We start from the raw sequence: 19,567 nt of genomic DNA, 5'->3' as shown, positions 1-19,567 counted from the left end.
AATAGAAGCTTTTTATGTTACATATATATTAAACATTTTGTCCCATAATAATATAGTTGAAAGTTGGGTAAGATTGGGAGACTGGACTGGATGGATTGTTGGAGCTAAATTGTTCGACTTAGAAAATGTCAGATTTAATCAAGATATTCATTGTTTAGTTTTGCACAATATTCCTGCTAAGTCAGATATGTACTATTTTTTTTAATAAATGATTCTATTTTTAGAAAAAGTCAAATTATATGATCATTCATCACTTGTGGGGTAGAACCGGGCATACCTGTTAAATGTATTGGAAATTTAGAAATACTGGAATTTCAGTGAAAAAGTAGCAGATATTTCTATTTTATATGATGGTTTTAGAAAATTATGCATGTAATTTACATGTGATGCAGCCAAGACCGTACTCAAGGGAAGAAGGGCGATGGTCCCGATGCCTAGGATAGCAGAGGGCAAGACGAAAATTCTTTACAAAAAATACAGTGATAATAATTTTTTTAAATTTTTTTTGTATAAAATTAAAATTGTAAAGCTACAATTTTCTACAAAGGGTCATTAAAAATTCTGAAAAATAGGAAAATAAGGCTTTTAGTGCTTTGAGAAAGGAGCCTGCAATATATTTTGCCCTGATGCCCGAGAAACTCTTATTTAGTCTTGCATGCAATTGCAATTATGTTCTTCCTCCGCTGCACTGCAGCTTTCTTGAGCCCATCATAGACACACATCTATAGGGGACAAGAGCTGGTAGTACTCCGTCTTACAGCAAGTGCAATGGTTATCGAAACGAAACTGAACAGTACTACTTGACCTAAATCGTTATTGTTATTGTTCGTTTGGGTATGAATCTTTAAAAAACGTAAAATAATTCGAACTGAAAATAATTTTTATAATTGTAATGATCAATAAATAAGGCTAGTTTAAAAACCTAAGAACATTAGAGTATTAACATAGCAAAACGAACTTACCTACACAGATGCCATGAATTAATCAACAAGAACAAACCAATGCGACAGATCCTTCTTCTTAGCTAGTAAAGGGTAATTCAGAGTTTGTTCGCTAGTGAACAGAAGAAATTTCTACAAAATTGAGCTACCCCGTCTTACTCCACTATTCGATCAAAAAACAAGTTTTACGTACTTCAATAACGTAAAGCAACCGTAAATGGCAACAAATAATATTAAATAAATAAAATTAAATTATTTTAGTTGTATTAATTGAAAAATTTAGTGGAAGAAGCAGGTAAGTGACATTTTCAGAATGAAAAAAAAAGTTGTACCGAACTATTTTATTACCAATTTAATAGAAGACGGGATTCTTCGCGTTATTGTTCCGAATTTTAAATAAAACCTAACTACTTAAGAAATAAAACCTTACTTCCTAAATAAAAAAATTATACTAGTATACTAAAAATTTATGTGATTAGTTGTATTAAGATTTTAAAAAAAGCAAAACCAGTGATTCATTAATTCCCCTAAAAATGTCACTTACCTGGTTCTTCAATTAAGCTCTTTCATTGCGTCGCTATGTGCTTTTCTGTTATGAGCATGATTTCATAGTGTTTCTCTACTGTGATTTATTGATACTTTAATTATTTTTTATTCACCTCGAAGAACGGGTATTCAGTTAGTTAAAAATAAAGCGCATTTCTTTCATCTCTAATTAGATAGTTGAAAAAATAAACTCCATACGTTTGTCAAGCATGAAAAATATCTAACAAATTCTAATTTAAAATTAATATTCTTCACGAAAATATACTTAAGTCTGCAATTTATTTGGGGAAAGAAATTTGTAGGAAAAAAATTAACTTACAATATTGATTCAGCAGTATAAATAATGAATACATAAAAGGATGGGGGAAATCTTTGAATCTGACAAGCATATATTTTTTTAAAAGTGTTTTATTTATTTAATAAGTCAAGCTCGAAAAGTTTTCCAATCTACATCAATTACACGGTTAATAACTCATGAATTGCTGATAAATTTTAAAGATGTTTGCTTAGTGAATTTAACTCTGATTTTTATGTTTAAAAGAATGTATAATGTTAAAGTTCTAATAGAAATGTAAACAATAATTATTTTTCCTTGAAGTCTACTTTTTTTAACAAAGGGAGAAAAAAATTACGTATGGATTTACTGAATACTTTTTTAAAAAATCGTGTTCTCTTTTTAGTTGGCTACTAATTAAAAAGATTTTAAACCTCTCAGAATTTTGTAGTTGGATATGAGAAAAGGGCACTTTTTTATGCCAAAGAATATTTTTAAAACCGTTCAAGTCTTTTTTTTGGTCAATGTTTGTTTAGTTCCTTCATATTTTTGCTGCATTGAATTTTTAAAATCTTTGCATGTAATATAAATCTAAATGTTGCTAGAGTACTTTGTTATGTTTAATATTTTAACTATTGAATGTAGGCAGATTGGGAATAACAGTAAACAAAAAATGAATACATAAATTAAAAATAATGAGTTACTCTAAAAAATTCATTCCTGCGTAAAATTTTTTCGCGTGATAAAATTTATGGAATTTAAAGAAAGTATTTCGAAAAAGAAAATATTTTTATATTAGAGCAAGATTTCATTTACTAAATTTGTATATTAGTATATTAGTATTTTTGGATATTAGTATATGTATATTAGTTTATTAAATAATTCAAAGCATTTTAAATTATTAAAAATAATACATATTTACTAAAATTTATTTTTTTGAAAAGAATTATATTAAAACAAACAGATTTTAGAATTTTGTGCAAAAAATTAATTCACAATTTAAATTCACTTAAAAAGTTCTCAAGATAATACGAAATACGCAAGAAGTAAAATTAAAATTAAGGGGTCCAAAGTTCGGACGACTCTCCTGATCAAACTATGGATACCATATTTCCCAGTTTGAGGAAATATGGTATCTATATTTCGGGGATCAGAAATTGGAATTCGTCAAAAAAATTTACGTTTATTCTGGTAAAGTACGTTTTCGTGTCTGATTTCCTCCTAACTTAAAATATCGTCTTCTGTAATTAATTAGCATATTTGAGGCCACCATGAAGATTGAGTTCTATAACGTGAAGATCCGATCATTAGATCAAAAATTATCTAGAGTGATCCGTTCCTTTTGATTTACTGTACACTGGTATTGTGCATAATTACTATACATAGATAAAGCATAATATGTTAAGTATAATGTAGATAAATGTATAACATTTTACTCTTGCCATTCAAATTTTCGTAAGATGATCTATCGAATTTAGATTTGCAAAATCACTCAAATTTCACCTTAAAAATATGTCAGAAGTGAAAATGAAAATACTTTTTTGTCTTTTGGAATACATATATTTCAAATTGAGATTGGTAGTGAACTACTGTTGCTGCTCTGAGCACCTCTAGGGTAATCAGTCTTTTCAGTTTGTCTTTAACTGATTCATCTATTGTCATTTGGCAGAAAAAACTATGAAAGTTATTCGTAGTAAAATATGTATTCAGTGGGTGTTTATTTTATCTAAAAATGTTTTGAACTATATGAAGATTTTCGTGCAGTTGTTAGAGAATTGATCTGCTAATATGAAATACTGTGGTTTGATCCCCACTCGATGGGTACCGGCTAGTTTTGACCACATTGACACAACAACCATGAAGGAGGTCATGAAATAGTCAAGATTTGCTCTTCATAACCTCCTTGGCCCGGCTGTTGCGGAAATGATTTACGTGGAGATTTTATCTTTATCAATGTTCGCTAATGATTTTATCTATAACAATGTTGTATATGAATGTATAGACTCTTTTGCAAACTTTAAGCCTTAAATATGATGAAAGATATGATAAAATGACTGTTGCTTAACTTTGAAAAGTTTCATAAGTGTTATTCTTTATAATCCGTAACGACTGTTTTAAATATACACATTTAAAATAGTTGTAAAAATTTAAATAAAAAATTCTATAGCTAAGGGTTGAAAATTATTATTTAAACGAAGAAAAATCAAAATTGCTATCTAAATCTAATAATTTACTACAAAAAAAACATCAAAACTAGCTTGATTTCCTGTTGGAAATTAGGAGTTTTAAAACAAATCAACTACGGAATCCTCTCTTGATGTTCCTCAAGATGTTCAAGTCTAATATTAAACCTCCAAGGTCCACCACCTAATATTAAACAGTTAATAAAGTCTAATATTAATTAATTGAAAATATATTTATAAAGTTAATTAATTGTATTAACTTTATAAATATATTTTCACCATAAAGTTACATTCTCACCATTCACTTCGATAGCTTTTGCTCCGTAATCATATGAACGTATACAATATGTGGATAAAAATGCTGAAAACTTAGAAAAAGTTTGATTTAAACTAAAGTTTAGGCTTATTCACGGGGAAAAAATGTAAAACATAGTTATTATATTAAACTTCTTATATTAAAGTAAAATTAATATATGTAATAATTACAGTGATGAAAGCAAAATAATTGTAATAATTATAAATGCATGAAACATAGCTGAAAATAGCTAATGGCCTTGAAATGGTAAGTTAACGTATAACTGGTAAATTTATTTCCTAATGCATCTTGTTTACCAACTACAATATCTTTTCTTATATTATTTATATTTACTCCTCTTTAATAACTCCTCTTTAATGAAATTAAATTATTTAGGAGGTTTTTAAGTATGAGTTGTATTAACAGTGTTATATGTATTTCCACCACTTGCTTCCACAGTTTTATTACAAAATTTTACGCATGTGAAACATATACAATAAGTAAATAAAATTGCCGCAACTCGGAAAAAGTTTGAGAATATGACTTAAGCTAAAGTTTCTGTTAATTCACAAGGTAAAATGTAACAAATCTAAAATATAGTTTATTACTTATTATATGAAAGTAAAATTAATAAATGTAATAATTGTTTATATGGAAGCAACAAAAAAAATAAATAAATTATAAATAAATGAAACATAGCTAAAAATGCATAATGGCTTTTAAATGGTAAGTTTATTTAAATTTTGTCTGGTAAATTTATTTCCTAATGTATCTTGTATACCAGTCGCAAAAATGAACACAGTTAAAAAAAATTTTTTGAATATTGCAAATATTTTTTCTGTGTGAAGTATTTTAAGTGGAAACATCATTATATTAAGGACAATAATTAAAAGAATATGAAGCCTCGTCAATAAACTATTTAATTAACTTTAAGTAAATTTTTTTTTCTTTTTTCTTTTTTTTTAGTTTTGGATTTGATCAGAAAAATTGTTCTCGAATAATTGAAAAAAAAGTGAATTTTGAAATTAAAAGGAGAAAAAAGCATTACCGCAAAGAGCCTTTCTATCTTCCCTAATTATCCATTTTTCAATTAAACAAGAGCAAACAATTTTTGAAAAAAATGTTTCGTAATTACGTTAGGGTAATTAAGAGTTGTTCTTTTGATAAAAGCTTATCAAAATTAGTAAATAAATTGGCCCAGGAGATTAATATTATTCTTAGGGTTAAAAAATCATAGCAGTCGAGCTTTGTTGAATGTAAACTGTCATTTAGGCTTGATAAAACATGATATTTCTTAATATATATATATACTAGCTGTACCCTGCGTGCGTTGCAAAGCTTTCAGTTTGAATTTAAATTTTGTATTTAAGTGTGTAAATGAGATTTGTGATTATGATTTGAATAGAGAATTTTATTTCATGGTGAAAAAACCAGTGATAGTCTCAACAGTTAATTCTCTAGGATATCGTTAGTGCATTTTCAAACAGACATGTATGGTGATGCACACCAACCATGAAACATATTTTGGATAATGATCTGAAATAATTCTGGATCAATGGCGTCTTGAATATTTCTGCTGATATGAGCTGACCAATTTGTCCTGGTGTGAGTTTTTCAATAAGCCAAATCATGTGGCAATTCTCTTTTTCTGCCGTTCAATAGAATGCATCAAACACCGTGTCTCTCTAAAAACATGACTTTTCGCATGAAAACCCTTAATATTTGTTTTAACTCACGTGTGATAATGCATCATGAAGATCCGATGATGTTTGCCTAAGTTACTAAAGCTCTTTAATTTTAGCTCAAGCAGGATTGCATGTGAATGTAATAAATAACTCTAGCTGTCCATATGCGCACCGATACTTGTAGCAGCACCGAATGAAGTCATTTGGAAACACGAATGTACTGACCTATATTCGCCAAGAAAAGTTTCTATTGATTTGCTTGACCCGATAACAACGTTGATAATGGCTCGGCTGGCGACGTTAAATCTGGTAGTTACACTTTGCCTCCAGAACAGCAAATTCCAGCTGTTTCATTCTTAAATTTGAGAGCACTACAAAACANAGGTCAAAAAAATGTAATATGATTATAAATTTAGGATGGATCAATGAAAAGTTTTTGTCATAACGGAATTGGAGGAATAGCATCAAAATTTTAAGAGTGATAAGTATTCCGTACTTATCACTCTTAATTAACGGGGGAACACACTTAGAATTGATTAAACGGAGTACAAAATGCAGGTAAAGTATTTGTCAATGTGATTAACGTGCATTTTTATCACATTTACAAACCACGTGGTTCTTATTAATATTCAGCCTATATAAATAATTAAGGTGAGTCTTTATAAATAATTAAAGTTAATTAAGGTTAAGCCTATATAAATAATTAAGGTTAACCAGAATACTTATTCTGCGAGGATTTGAGTGTCATTTTCCGATACTCCCTGTAATGTAGTTTTCGCAAGATAAAGTTTCCTTGCACTTTGCCCGGTATTGCCTATCCTGAAAGGTTTCCTAATCTATCCTAAATTTGAGATTTGTAGCTTCTACTGAGAAACAACAATGTAAAAATGTGATAACTTTAAGTGTCGTTAACGTTTTTAAATGCGTTATTCTTTCATAATTTATCGGCTACCTTATTCCATATCTGCATTTTCGACTTCTCAATTCTGAAATCGAAAATATATTCTGGCTGGTGTATATGTTACGGAAGAAATGAAAGTAAGCATTCTATGCTTGCAAACGAAATAGAAAAATATGTTTTTGGAGGGAGAACGCTTGGAATTGAAGAGTTAATTATTGCATCTAGCTACTCGTCTTGAATATTATATATTTCATTTGGTTGCTATTATTCCAGCACTTTAATTTGGTTACCAGCTCAATTTTAAATTTCTGTCTTCCGTTTTAGCTTAAGTTGAATTTTAGAACATGATTTTTGTATTATTTCTTGTTTCAGAAATAAAAAAATACTTGGTTTGCCTAATAAATTTTTTTTCGTACACGTGAATATGATTGATAAAAACACTTTCGCAATAATCTTGTATCTATAAAAATGCAATCTTTGACGGTTTTCTTCTTGCGCACTAACACGCACACACGCAAGATATTTACTGACAGCAAAAGAAATACTGAACTGAGGTCGGCCACTAATACGTTGCTTATTTATTCAATCTAATTTACTTTTTACCTATCCTGCTACTTTTACCTATGCTTTCTTATTTTCCGACAATTTTATTTAGTTTTTAGAAATTTTACGAGTTTACGTTAGAATAAAGGCTTTAAATTTGTTGTATTTTCAAGCACTGATATTTGTAATTTTTATGTAGAGAAATTCTTTGAACTATTTGTTCCAAGTGCAATTTACAGGAAGCATTGAAATGCATGTAAATCAAATCGTAATGTGTTGAAATGGAATGAATGTCTCACTGTCAAAATTAATCAATCAATGTTTTTTTTATGAGGCACACTTTTATAATTTAATTTTAAAAATAATACCAGTGTACCAGGCTAGACTGAAATATTGCACATAATTACAAAAGGAGCGAACGAAGTAAATCCGTATTGCAAAGTAATCTTTTGCAAAATTTCCTTCCCTTTGCAAATTGCAAAATTTGTTCCGGGGTTGCTGGGCAGGGGGTGGCTGCCCAAAATCTAGCTTTTAGCAATAAGTAAAAAAAATAATAATAATGATAATAACAATAATTACATTAATAGAACTAATAATTTTGAAACAAGAGTAGAGTATTTAAAGATGTTATTTTTCTTTTAATTTCAAAAATTTTTATAGGTAATACGACTTAAAAAGTCAAAAGAATTTCAAATTTTACTTCAAAACTTAAAAAAAAAGATTAAAATTACGAGGAGTGCTGGTTAATCAGGATTGTTTGAAAATACAAATGAACAACATATCTTGTTCAGGGAGCTAAAACGTATCTTTTGAGGATAAGGTATTTAAAAATTCAAAATTTTGCCATCAATACTGAAAAAACCGACATATGTCATGCTTCAAAGCTTGAAAATTATCATATGAATCTCCACTTTAATAAATTTTTATTTTATTTCCTATGAGCTGCACAATCAGTCTTCCCGACGAGCAGACCTAGTGCGTTCTCCAGAAGTGTATCCACTCTTTCAGGACCACCACAATGGGTGAGATACCGTTGGCCATGTTAATTTGGTCGTCTAGTTTCTGCCACACTAGATGGCAGCACCGAGACTCTATTTGGATAATAAAGTGCACTAGGAATTTAATTTTGCCGGAAATGCCAAGAGCCAATAAGGTACTCCAGGGATCTTTTACATGCCGCATAATCATACGACATGGCCGCTGAGGATTTTCTGCATCCCGAAAATCCAATGTCTGGGCCGGGGATCGAAACCGCAGCCCCCTCAAATTAATAAGAAAAATTCTCTGGTTGAAAAATTGGGTTTTAATAATTTTTTCTTGAATATATTTTATACATTCGAAAATGTTACAATTAAATTTTTGTCTTTCTAAACTATATTTTTCCCTTTTGCAGCACCAATCGCTCCAGAAAAATTTGCACTCCTTAATATAAACACAACATTTGTCATCTTGAACTTGAATGCGTGGAAGCCTGGAGGATGCCCAATTTCTTTTTTCGTTGTCCAATACAAGGCTAAGGGTCAAAAGGAATGGGTTTTAGTATCCAGTAACCTTGACCCGAGGAGCGAGGAGTTCGTTGTGACAGGACTTGAACCTGCTACATGGTACAACTTGCTGATGTCCGCGCATAACGAAGCAGGTGCTACAGAAGCGGAATATGTCTTTGCCACTTTAACAATTACAGGAGGTATAAATCAATAATTTATTTTGTATATACATACCATTTCAAAGTTAATTTTTTATATAGAATTTAATTTAAAAAATTGCAATTATTTTTTTTCAATCATGGAAAAATCAATGATGGTAAAAATACAATACTAATTAAACTAATTAAATAATTGGACAGATGGTGGCTGATATCCGAATTCTACATCACATCATCGGCGCTGCCAGTAGATTCCTATTTTCCCTCATGGAGTCAATTTTTAAGTGTGACTCCAAAATCCTTTTCATCACTGGAAAGTCCTTAAAATGTCCTCTTTCGTCACAATTAATGACACAATTTAATATTTTATTAGGGGAATTTATATTTGTTTCATATTAATGTCTTAGTGAGCAGTCTGAAACTTTCAATCATGTTTCTTTCTCAATTTACAAAAGTTTTAGCAAATTTAACTTTCATTCAGTAAAATACACCAATAAAATTATTCTTATAAATTAAATTCGTTTAAACTACTTCCCAGTGTTGATAATCCAACTCTGTTCTACAATACCAATGAACAAGCACGAATAGCTAAAGTAATACGGGCTACTTAAGTATTAGCTTCAGGAATTCCTACTGGGTCATCTAATGATTATGAAACCGTTTTTCGTAAAATGGTTTGTAGCACACTGGAAGAAAATCAAGGATCAAATTACTGTATTAAGTACCGACATATTGGTTCCATTATCCGTAAAATCTATCTTACCGTAAAATCCATTTTTACCGTAAAATATTGTACAATAATTTTACAGTAATATTTTTTTAATTAGCGTGATTCAGTAATTTTACGGTAATTATTATTTGTTCCGTAGCATGTTCCATGCCAGATTTTTTTCCGTAACATGTTCCGTTAAAAATGGATTTTATGGTAAAAAGTACCGGCACCCTGAATGTCTGTGCTTTTTATCGCAATTTTATCAAAACTTTTTTACCTTGTAGTTACACCTGATAAATTTTCTTTCAGTAGAACCAAGCTCAGTTATTTTTTACCATAGCAATTAATTCTTAGGGCTTAATACTTTAGGGTCGAGAGAAAATTTTTCCGACTGTGAAACCACCGTTGACATAGCAATAGAATGAATTTCGGACCATCAAGCCCCGAGGAGTGAAAATGCAGCCTGGACAGATATCCAGCTTATCATCGGTATTTGAACGTTGGCCCAAGCCGTAATAGATAAAGGTTAAAACCACCACTCGGATTGAACAACAAAAAATTAATTTTATATCATTTTAGAAGCTATATTATTTCCACAGGTTTACTTACTTCAAATCGAGTTTGTTTCTTTATTTTAAGTTAATTAGGTGAATATTTCTTTTTAGTAAAATCTAACTGAAGTTTTAATTTCATAGAAATTCCTATCGAGCAGCAAGTAAAAATGCAAAAATATATTGAAATTTATTTTGCTTTCAAATCATTTTCATATAGGTTATATTTTCGTAAGCTTTAGTTTTACTATCCTGATTATTTATTAACCCACTGTTTGGCCTCAAGAGACTTGTTCAAATTTGAGCTTTTTTATTTAACAATAATATTGCTGTTAAGAAAACGCGGATGTAAATATTCATACTGTCACGTTAGTAGCAATCTGAGATATCTGTCTAAGCTAATTGTTATTTACTTATAGCAGTGATTGTAGACATTTTATCTTGCCCTGTTGTCAAAGTTGAAATTGGAAAAAAATATGCATCTTTTTATTCACCATATACTCTCAGTGCTGCTTTGTACAAAATTTTATAATCTTTAACAAGTCTGTCAGGTATTTACCTAATCAACTAAATGCCCATGACTCCATTCCTAACACTCACGATGACTTATAAACTGATTTCAATATACATAAATTTGTTAAATTCACATCTTTAGCAAACCGTTCAGGTATTTCCCAAATCAACTAAATGACCATGACTCCATTCCTAACACTCACAATGACATATAAACTAATTTAAATATACATAAATTTGTTAAATTCACATCTTTAAGAAATCTTTCAGATATTTACCAAATCAACTAAATGACCATGACTCCATTCCTAACACTCACGATGACATATAAGCTAATTTAAATACACATAAATTTGTTAAATTCACATGTATTGAGAAATAGACATAATCTCTTACCATTAGTCTAATAGTAAGAAATTAAAAACTCTTATTACACTCTTTTTCTTTGAGTTAATTACTTTAAATTAACTAAACTAAGAACTGGAAAATTACGGCTTTTTTATTATGTACATAGCAAACGTCTTATCTTGTTCCTTTTCATTTATATCTAGATAGCTATTTCTCATAAGCGACTTTCCTGATATATCAGAGCTTAAATTACTCATTTATTTAGCTAACTCCATTATCCATGCACATTGCTTTTCATTACAGCTAAAAATATAATCAATTTTACTTTAATGTAACATTGAGTAACAATAAATGAGCAAGGGTGAATGAGGTGATAATTGACAAATAATTTATGCTCAGGCTGGAACCCGTGAATTTTTTTTTTGATATTTAGCTTATAAGAATAGAGATACTAAAGGAAATAATTAGCTCTGACACTGACTAAATGAATTTTAAAAAGAAATAGTAAATATTATTTTTAAATTATTATTTTTGAAGAAAAGAACATGAGTTAAGGAACGATTTGAATAATAGCTAATTTAAATTGTATTAATTATGATAGTAAAGTTAATGATATAATTAGAAATGGAATGTGCCTCATTTCTATTCAAAATTTGATACTGAATTTAAATTTTTGAAACAGTCACAATATTTTCTTATTTCATTCAAAGAAAACAGTAAATATCTAGCTACAGTAATGGATTATTACAGGAACAAATCATGTATAAAGTATTTAGCAAAAATATATAGTGGATTCCGTAGGAATTTATTTTATTAATTTATTAAAAGATCATCTTTGCAATATTTAAGATATTTAAGGAATTTTTATCAGTGTTCGAACAGCAAGAACTATTTTTCAAAAAAAATTATTCCATATATTTTCTATAATTCATGTCTAAAACTTTAAGCTCTTTGTTCATTCCGCACTAAAAAAAGTGCAGTCAAAACTATTTGAATATGGTAAAATATGGCAAGTTTCTTGGTCTATGCGAGCATCAACAAGCACGGTAAATTTTTCCGATGTAATTTAGTAATGACTTTGGTAATATTAAAGACGAAACATGGTTTTGTAATATATAATAAAATTTGGTAAATGTGGTAAAATTTGGTAGTTGCTCTTTGATACATTAGGCCATGGCATAAAAAACATTTATTCAGTAAAATTTACTTTTCAGTTTTGTATTTTTTTACTGCATGTATGTCAATAAGGACTATAAATTTGAAAACTGGAATTTCTGTTCAACCGTAACCATATAAACAGAAAATTTCAAAGTGAATGGTTTAAATACCGTTTAGTTTGTCATCAATAACCAGAATTATAGTTTTTGCTCACAAAAATGCCATTAATATACACTACGGTAATTTTAAATAAGAGTTTTTCTCCGTGTAGTTATTTACGATTATAAAATAATAGTAACTGCGTGAACATGAATTACATTTCCGTGTAGTCTTCTTACAACTTTTTATTTAAATTATAAACTATAAATTTTGCACCATTTTTCCTCTATTATAATCGAGAGTTTAAATGCAATGAGCAAAATAGAGGATTTTATTTTTCTCTATACACAATGAAATACGCTAATAATTCTTACAATTTTTATTTAAATTATAAACTATAAATCTAGCATAGTTTTTCCGCTATTATAATCGATAGTTTAAATGCAATGAGCAAAATAGAAGTTTTTACTTTTCTATATACACAATGAAATAAGCTGATAATTTTTTCTCAAGAAAATATCACCATATTTATAATCCCGCAAAATTTCTGTATCAATATTTACGCAACTATTTAAACTATTTAGTCAACACCTCCAGGTCCCAGATGTTCCATTAATGTTTTTTTTTTTTTTTTTTTTTTTTTTTTTTTTTTTTTTTTTNTTTTTTTTTTTTTTTTTTTGGAAATTGCTTTTACTTAGAAAATATGTGTATATGCTAACATGAAATTGAAAACGAATTACGAATTGTCTGTTTTAAGATAAGTTTTGCTTATTTCTTTCATTGCATACATTTCGTTTCTTTTCAAAAATTTAATTGTTGCATTAAAAATAATTTGTAAATAGAACTATAAATAGAAATAATTTACGAAAGAAAAAAGTAAGTCAGCCACCATGCAATTAAGAAACAATTTTGCCTTTCTAAAATTTCTTTTTCTCTTACCGTTTAGATGCTCCTCTTTCTCATGTTTACTATATTACTATATACTAACTTAGTATATTCAATATAAACCAATTTTAAAACAAAAGTCTACAAACCCTGCTCTTCTAATCTCCACAGCGTCTAAAACAGTGTATTTAGTGCTCAATGTTTTTGGAAATTGCGCCAGTATTTTATTTTTTTTCTGAATGTTTTTGAATTTCTGGTGCAGAGAAATTTGTGTTCGAAATTTTAAATGTTTTTAAACCCCAGTTTAAAATATTTTATTAAAATAAATAGAGAGGCAAAAATACATCACTGAACGTATTTGAACGCATCCTTAAAAAATTTATTCTTAATAACGGTAATTTCAGAAAATAAGCAAAATAGCATCCCCAACTTTTGTAAATAGGAAATTAAAATTTTTACATCATAGCATTTTGGTGATGCATATGTTTTCAAACATTGGAAAGGATTTTAACAACGATATTTATTATTTTAGGTACAATAACACCAGTATTAGCGGAGAGAGAAGAAGGTCCAACTTTCTACAGAAATCTGTCAGTCCTTGTACCAATTGTCTGTGCCATAGTTGTTTTGTTGGTCATTACACTTGTTATACTAATCGTTTGTTTGAAGAAAAACAGAAACCCTGATTATGCCACTCCATCACAGAATCAAGGTAAGAAATGGACATGTTGAAACTATTTTCATGGTAAATAATATTTTTTTAAAAAAATAATTTTTCATTAAAAGCTATTATATAAAACCAACTTGTAATGTATAAAATCTAAATATCTTAATTTTTGAGAATGTCTTAAGTTAAACTGACGATTTTCAATTTTTTTAAAAAAGAAAATGGTTATGGTTAAAAAGAAAATGTTTTAAACTTTAATGTGGTTAAATATTTCTTCTCCAAGTTTCTGTTTAATTAAAAGTTTTTCCACTAATAGCACTACAAATAGTAAACCTATGAATTGACGAAAAGTAGTCGAAAATATCAGCACGATAATTTGAAATCTTTTAATGAAAGAAAATCACGTTAGATTTTTTTTGCCACCAGTTGTCATCACGTTTCGTAATCAGAGAAGGTTAAAAGAAACATGCAGCGCCAACTATCGAAAAATAATTGGACTAAATCCAAAATCTTAGTGAAGTTAAATGCATGCCCTGTCACATGAAGCTGCTGAAGGAATTATTAATATTTTTTTTAATCCTAGCTATTTTCTTGTCAGAAAAGTTTTGAAAAGACACATTATAACGATTTTCAGGGACAATAAGACACGTGTAACTTTATAACTTAATAAGTGCTTAATAAATAAGTGCTTATTTAAAATTAAATTGAAATAATATTCTATAAATCGGCTTCACAAATCTTTCAATTATGCGTTAGGATCTTAATTCTCAGAGTTTGTTTGTCTTGCACTACTTTAAAGCACTATAATATATGCACTTTTCAAAGTAAGTTTTAAAATTTATGATAATAATATTTATTTATAATTAATTACAATTTATTATACTGCAGAATGTAGAAAAAATATCGTAATTTATGACAAACTGACATAAATTAAATGAATTAAAACTTGCACATTTAATTACTTATTTAAAATGTTACATTTTTATTGCCAATTTTGTTTTCGCAAAAGTATGTTGAGGACTGGTGCGGCCAGATTATTTTTATCAAAAAATAAATAAATAAACCATAGGATAATCCTGGAGTGTAAAATGAATTCTTTAGTTTTCGTTGTTAGCTAGTGTTCTAAAGCCAAATCAACCCATTTCAATTCTAGGATTAACAGTGTTAGCTATATTTTCCAGCTAGTTCAACAATCTTAATTTTGGTTAGCAAGCGAAATGTAAAATTTGATTAGCATTAATTGAGGAGATATTACTTTTGTCTTGCCTTTGCTCAGTTTAATGTTTCATATATTTTTTTAACGTTACATTTTAATGGTGAATGAAATAAATTCATTGTTTTTAATCGTTTTTGAAACATAAAATGAAAAGTTTTTTTTAGCTTTTACACGCGCTTTGGAAGCTACATTCTCGCCTGTTTTGAAACAATTTGTTTATTACAGAATTCATTACATTGCTTTTGTAGATGCGTTTCTTTTTATTTATTTGTACTATTCAAGATTATTGCTAAACTTTTTAATACCTAAAACATTTTATATTTTTTGAAAACCAAATTTCCCACTTTTTCGAAATTACTATTGGAGAAAAAAAAACAGATTTAAAGTCTTGCACCGTGCTTTCGCATAAGTATTAAGCTTTTCTTTAAATCATGATATTGAATGCTCCAAACCTTTCTATAACACGCTCCACCATTATTATGCTTTTCCTCCTTAATACTTTCTTGAAAAGGAAAAAGTGATACATTTCAAGTTGAAACAAGTCGTTGACATTTTTAGTCGGCTGTCATATATGGAGAAAAGAATGTATGAATAATTTCGTGGATGTTCCATCTCATTTTAATATGTTCATTGTTAAAGAAAGTCACGCACTTCCTTATATCCACAAGGCGTGAGTTCTATTTTTTACGTTGTGACAAGAAACGATTGTCTGCCCTTTTTCAACTACTATTTTAGATTATTACCAAATCCGAACGATAAAATTCTTGCAAAAGAAAGTACCTTTCATGTATTTTATACCTTATAAAAACGGAAAAGTTTATATTAAACTTCTCGTTCATATTAGAATTTCATTATTACTTACTCATTTACTGGTAAAAAAAGTGGAAAGAAAGTGCACTTTAGGTTTTTATATCTTGAAAAATGGAACAATTTATTTTATGAAGTTTTGTTTTATGAGGTACAAATTTATTCGTAGCTTTAATATGATATTATTTCAAAAAGTAACGAAAAGTTACTTGAACCACTCTTTAATGTTATTATTATTATTACTCATCTAAACAATTCATTAAAGAAAGATGAAAAAAATAGTTCTAAATAACTTGAGAATTTCATCAGAAAAAAAATTTAGAAAATCTGAAAAAAAGCATGTTTCAAATACCTTTTAGGTGTTCAGCAGATTTTTTTCTACTTATTTACTCGAAGAAGATGTAAATGTTTTTAAAAAATCTTATTTCTTTTAAATTTATATCAGATTTTTGTTCTATTATTTACGTTTACCAATAAAAGTTATAATGAAATATAAAATTTATTAATAATGTTTATTGTTATTTAGAAACAATATTATATAGTACTAATATTTCGAAAGAAAATAGTTCAAAGTTTTGCGTAATTGCTACAATTTGTGATTTAGTATCCAATTTGGGATTTAGATATTAAATGAAGAATAAATTAATTTAAATTAGGAAACATGAAAAGCAACTATTCTAAATTAAAATTTTTCTTGCCGGAAGAAGTTTTTATTATCATTTATATACATCAAATGCATATTTATTAAGACTTAAAAGTATTTGTTTACAAATAGGCAAATTATTTTTAATGGATAAAATTTCCGCTAATGAAAAATAATACTTTGTTTTCCTTTAATTTAATCCACATTTAGCTTTTTTTCTTGTACTTTTTAGTTAAATTTGATCTTGTACTTTTTAGTTAAAATAATAATTTACATGCCTTTGCCTCTCTGATTATTTTCTGGATAAAACTTTCAATATGAATAAAATCAGATTTCTCAAAAATCTCAACTTTCAGAATATGTAACTGAATTATCCAAGTAAAAAATATTTTTGACTTAAATTTATAATTTTATATGAAAAAATTATTTTGATTTAAATCAATCGTAATTTAAATCGTTATTTGAATCAAGTGATTAAAAACATGTCAATCCTGTTTCAAACCTGCAGTAATCTTAAAAATATACAAATTCAAAATGATATTTCATTGACAATAGAAAAAATTATAAATTCTAATTTAAAACAAAATGCGAAAAATAAAATAACTAAGTAAATGCTAATCGAAAGTTGTTTATATTTTCTTAAGGTTTATATTCTCTTCTATGTAATTTTGAAAGAAAAATTAAAAATAATGATAACAATGCGATAAAAAAAGTTTTTTTTATAGAGTTTTTGTATGAAAATAATTAAACTCTACATAAAAGTAAAATAAAAATAAATATATATCTATGTTCACAGTTCGCATATTTTTTAGAAAAATATTATAAGCATGAAAAAATAGCTACCTGAAAAACAAATTTGCTAGAGTAGTTTATGTTATCGTGGCAGATTTCGAAGATATTTTAAAAATATTCCTTTTGACAATCCCGTGAAAATAGGAAGCAAGCGCACGTGAATGCATTAATAAAAAAATAACTCTTGAATTATCTAATAAATAAGATTAGGTTGAATGTCAATTGAATTTTTTTAAAAATTATTTCGCTTGTTTCGATTTTTTTTAAATACAAAATACCGAGACCACAGTAAATTTCCAAGGTAAATGAACAAGTTTTATTATATAAAACTTTATAATTAATCTTCAACAATGTCAAGAAATGCATGTATACATTAAGAGTAAATTTTATAATTTATATAATTAATATACATTAAGCTTTTTTTAATATCATATTTTTATTAATAATTAAGCATTTTTGTTAAATAATCTTCATACAAAAATGTGAAGAAAATAAATCAGAATATCAATAAAGGGAATATTTGCAATGAATAGGATATTTGCTACATACAATTGTTTTTAAAGTCACATTTTATTCACATTACTACAGCGTACTTTATATGACGTGTGAAATACAACAGCAATTTGAACTTATCAGTTGGTAGAATTTAAACAGGTGGGCAGGCAAAAATTGTAGAGATTCGTGCAAAGCTGCATAGCATGCACAATTGCTCGCTTGTCTCTGTGATAACTTTCCCCAGTTTGACGCTATTTTGAATTACAATGACTTAAACTTCAGTTTGAGTCTTAAAATAATCATAATTTTAAAGCATACTGTACGATAATCAATATACAACAGTTGCTAGTTATTATAAGCAGGATTTTTAAAAGCGTATCTGTCCCCTTAACACGCCATTTAAACTTCACAAAACTTGCGCAAAAATTTCCCCTCTAATCTCAATATCCCTAAGATGTTCGATTAACATAAGACAAACGTTAAGCGAAATTGTATTATTATTCAGGTTAACTTAAACTTCTAGCAGAGCTTCTATGTGAGAGCTGCGTAAGAAATAAATTTAGATTTTTGCTACGCTATGAAATATTTTCTTGCGCATTTGTTATGCTAGAATTTAGATTTGTTGTATTAGTGTTATTCATAATATTAAGAATTTATAAACACATGTATAATTTGGTAAATATTCTTTTCTTATGAGGCTAAATATCTCAGACGAACTCTAAATAAACAGTTTAATTAGAAAATTTGCAAGAATGTCGAGTAGTTCTAACGTAGGAAGAAAATAACGCCTAAAGTACGTCTTATAGAAGACTCGGTTTGGCGACATTTTGGCCTACTTGGCAACCATTTAGGCGACAAAAGGATAGTTTTGGAAACTTCGAGTTTTAAAGCAATAGGACCAATATTAACGAGGTTATGCGACAATCGTCTTGAACTTGGCGAGCAAAGAGGTCAAGGTCTTTGGCCAAAGTCTTGAATCATGTCGAGAATTCCAGGGTTTCTTCGCCAAGCCTATATAAATGAGCATAGTAGAGAGAGTTTTATTTTGCTTGTGACTTGCACTACTGTTTTGATTTGTGAGTTTGCGAGTCTCTAGTGAGTTCATTAAAACATCTGAGGTTTCAAAGCCTTTGTGTTGATGTAATACGCTGTTATTTGAGCTGTAATTTAGAGCAAGAGATAGCTGTATTTTCTGCATTCTGATAACGAATTTTTAAAGTTTTAAGGGCTGTTTATTCATCTCTAATCGAAGCGAACTCTTGAGCTAGCACAATAGTAGACATGTAGGTCTGAATTAACTGTGTTAGACAATCATAATGCTCATGTCCGGGAGTTCGTGGGTTCGAACCCAGTCGGCCGAAGACTCTCCGTGTAGTTGGCGACTGATGCACGTTAAAATTCTGTCGAGTCGCAAAGTCCACCATGTTCCCATAACAAATAAAAACCTCTGGGGGTACTGGATTGGAGATCGATCATTCTCTAATTCAGGTCAAAATTACGATATGTAGATAAAAGAATGGATGTATTAATGGGTTCGCCTTATAAACAGGTGTGGCGTATGATGTGGCAGAAATTGAATTCTTGGCCATAGATGGCGCCACTGAAAAACAAGAATCTCACACTCTGCCTTAAATTTGCTCGGTTTCATCAAACAGGCTTGCCCGTGTG

The 19,567-nt window shown here is 28.6% G+C and overlaps 1 protein-coding gene across 1 annotated transcript in view; it reads left to right on the top strand.

Annotated features, from left to right (window-relative positions):
• LOC122271584 (cell adhesion molecule Dscam1-like) overlaps positions 1–19,567 on the top strand; it is a 384,849-nt gene that overhangs the window by 311,696 nt on the left and 53,586 nt on the right. The window contains exons 20-21 of the mRNA XM_071184629.1: positions 8,762–9,055; positions 13,812–13,991. Coding sequence (XP_071040730.1) covers positions 8,762–9,055; positions 13,812–13,991 — 474 coding nt within the window. The remainder of the gene's footprint in view (positions 1–8,761; positions 9,056–13,811; positions 13,992–19,567) is intronic.

Source organism: Parasteatoda tepidariorum, chromosome 8, assembly GCF_043381705.1.
Source record: "Parasteatoda tepidariorum isolate YZ-2023 chromosome 8, CAS_Ptep_4.0, whole genome shotgun sequence".
In the NCBI taxonomy this organism is placed as follows: domain Eukaryota; kingdom Metazoa; phylum Arthropoda; class Arachnida; order Araneae; family Theridiidae; genus Parasteatoda; species Parasteatoda tepidariorum.
Note: the sequence above shows the minus strand (reverse complement) of the source record. Positions and strands in the feature narration are given on the sequence as shown.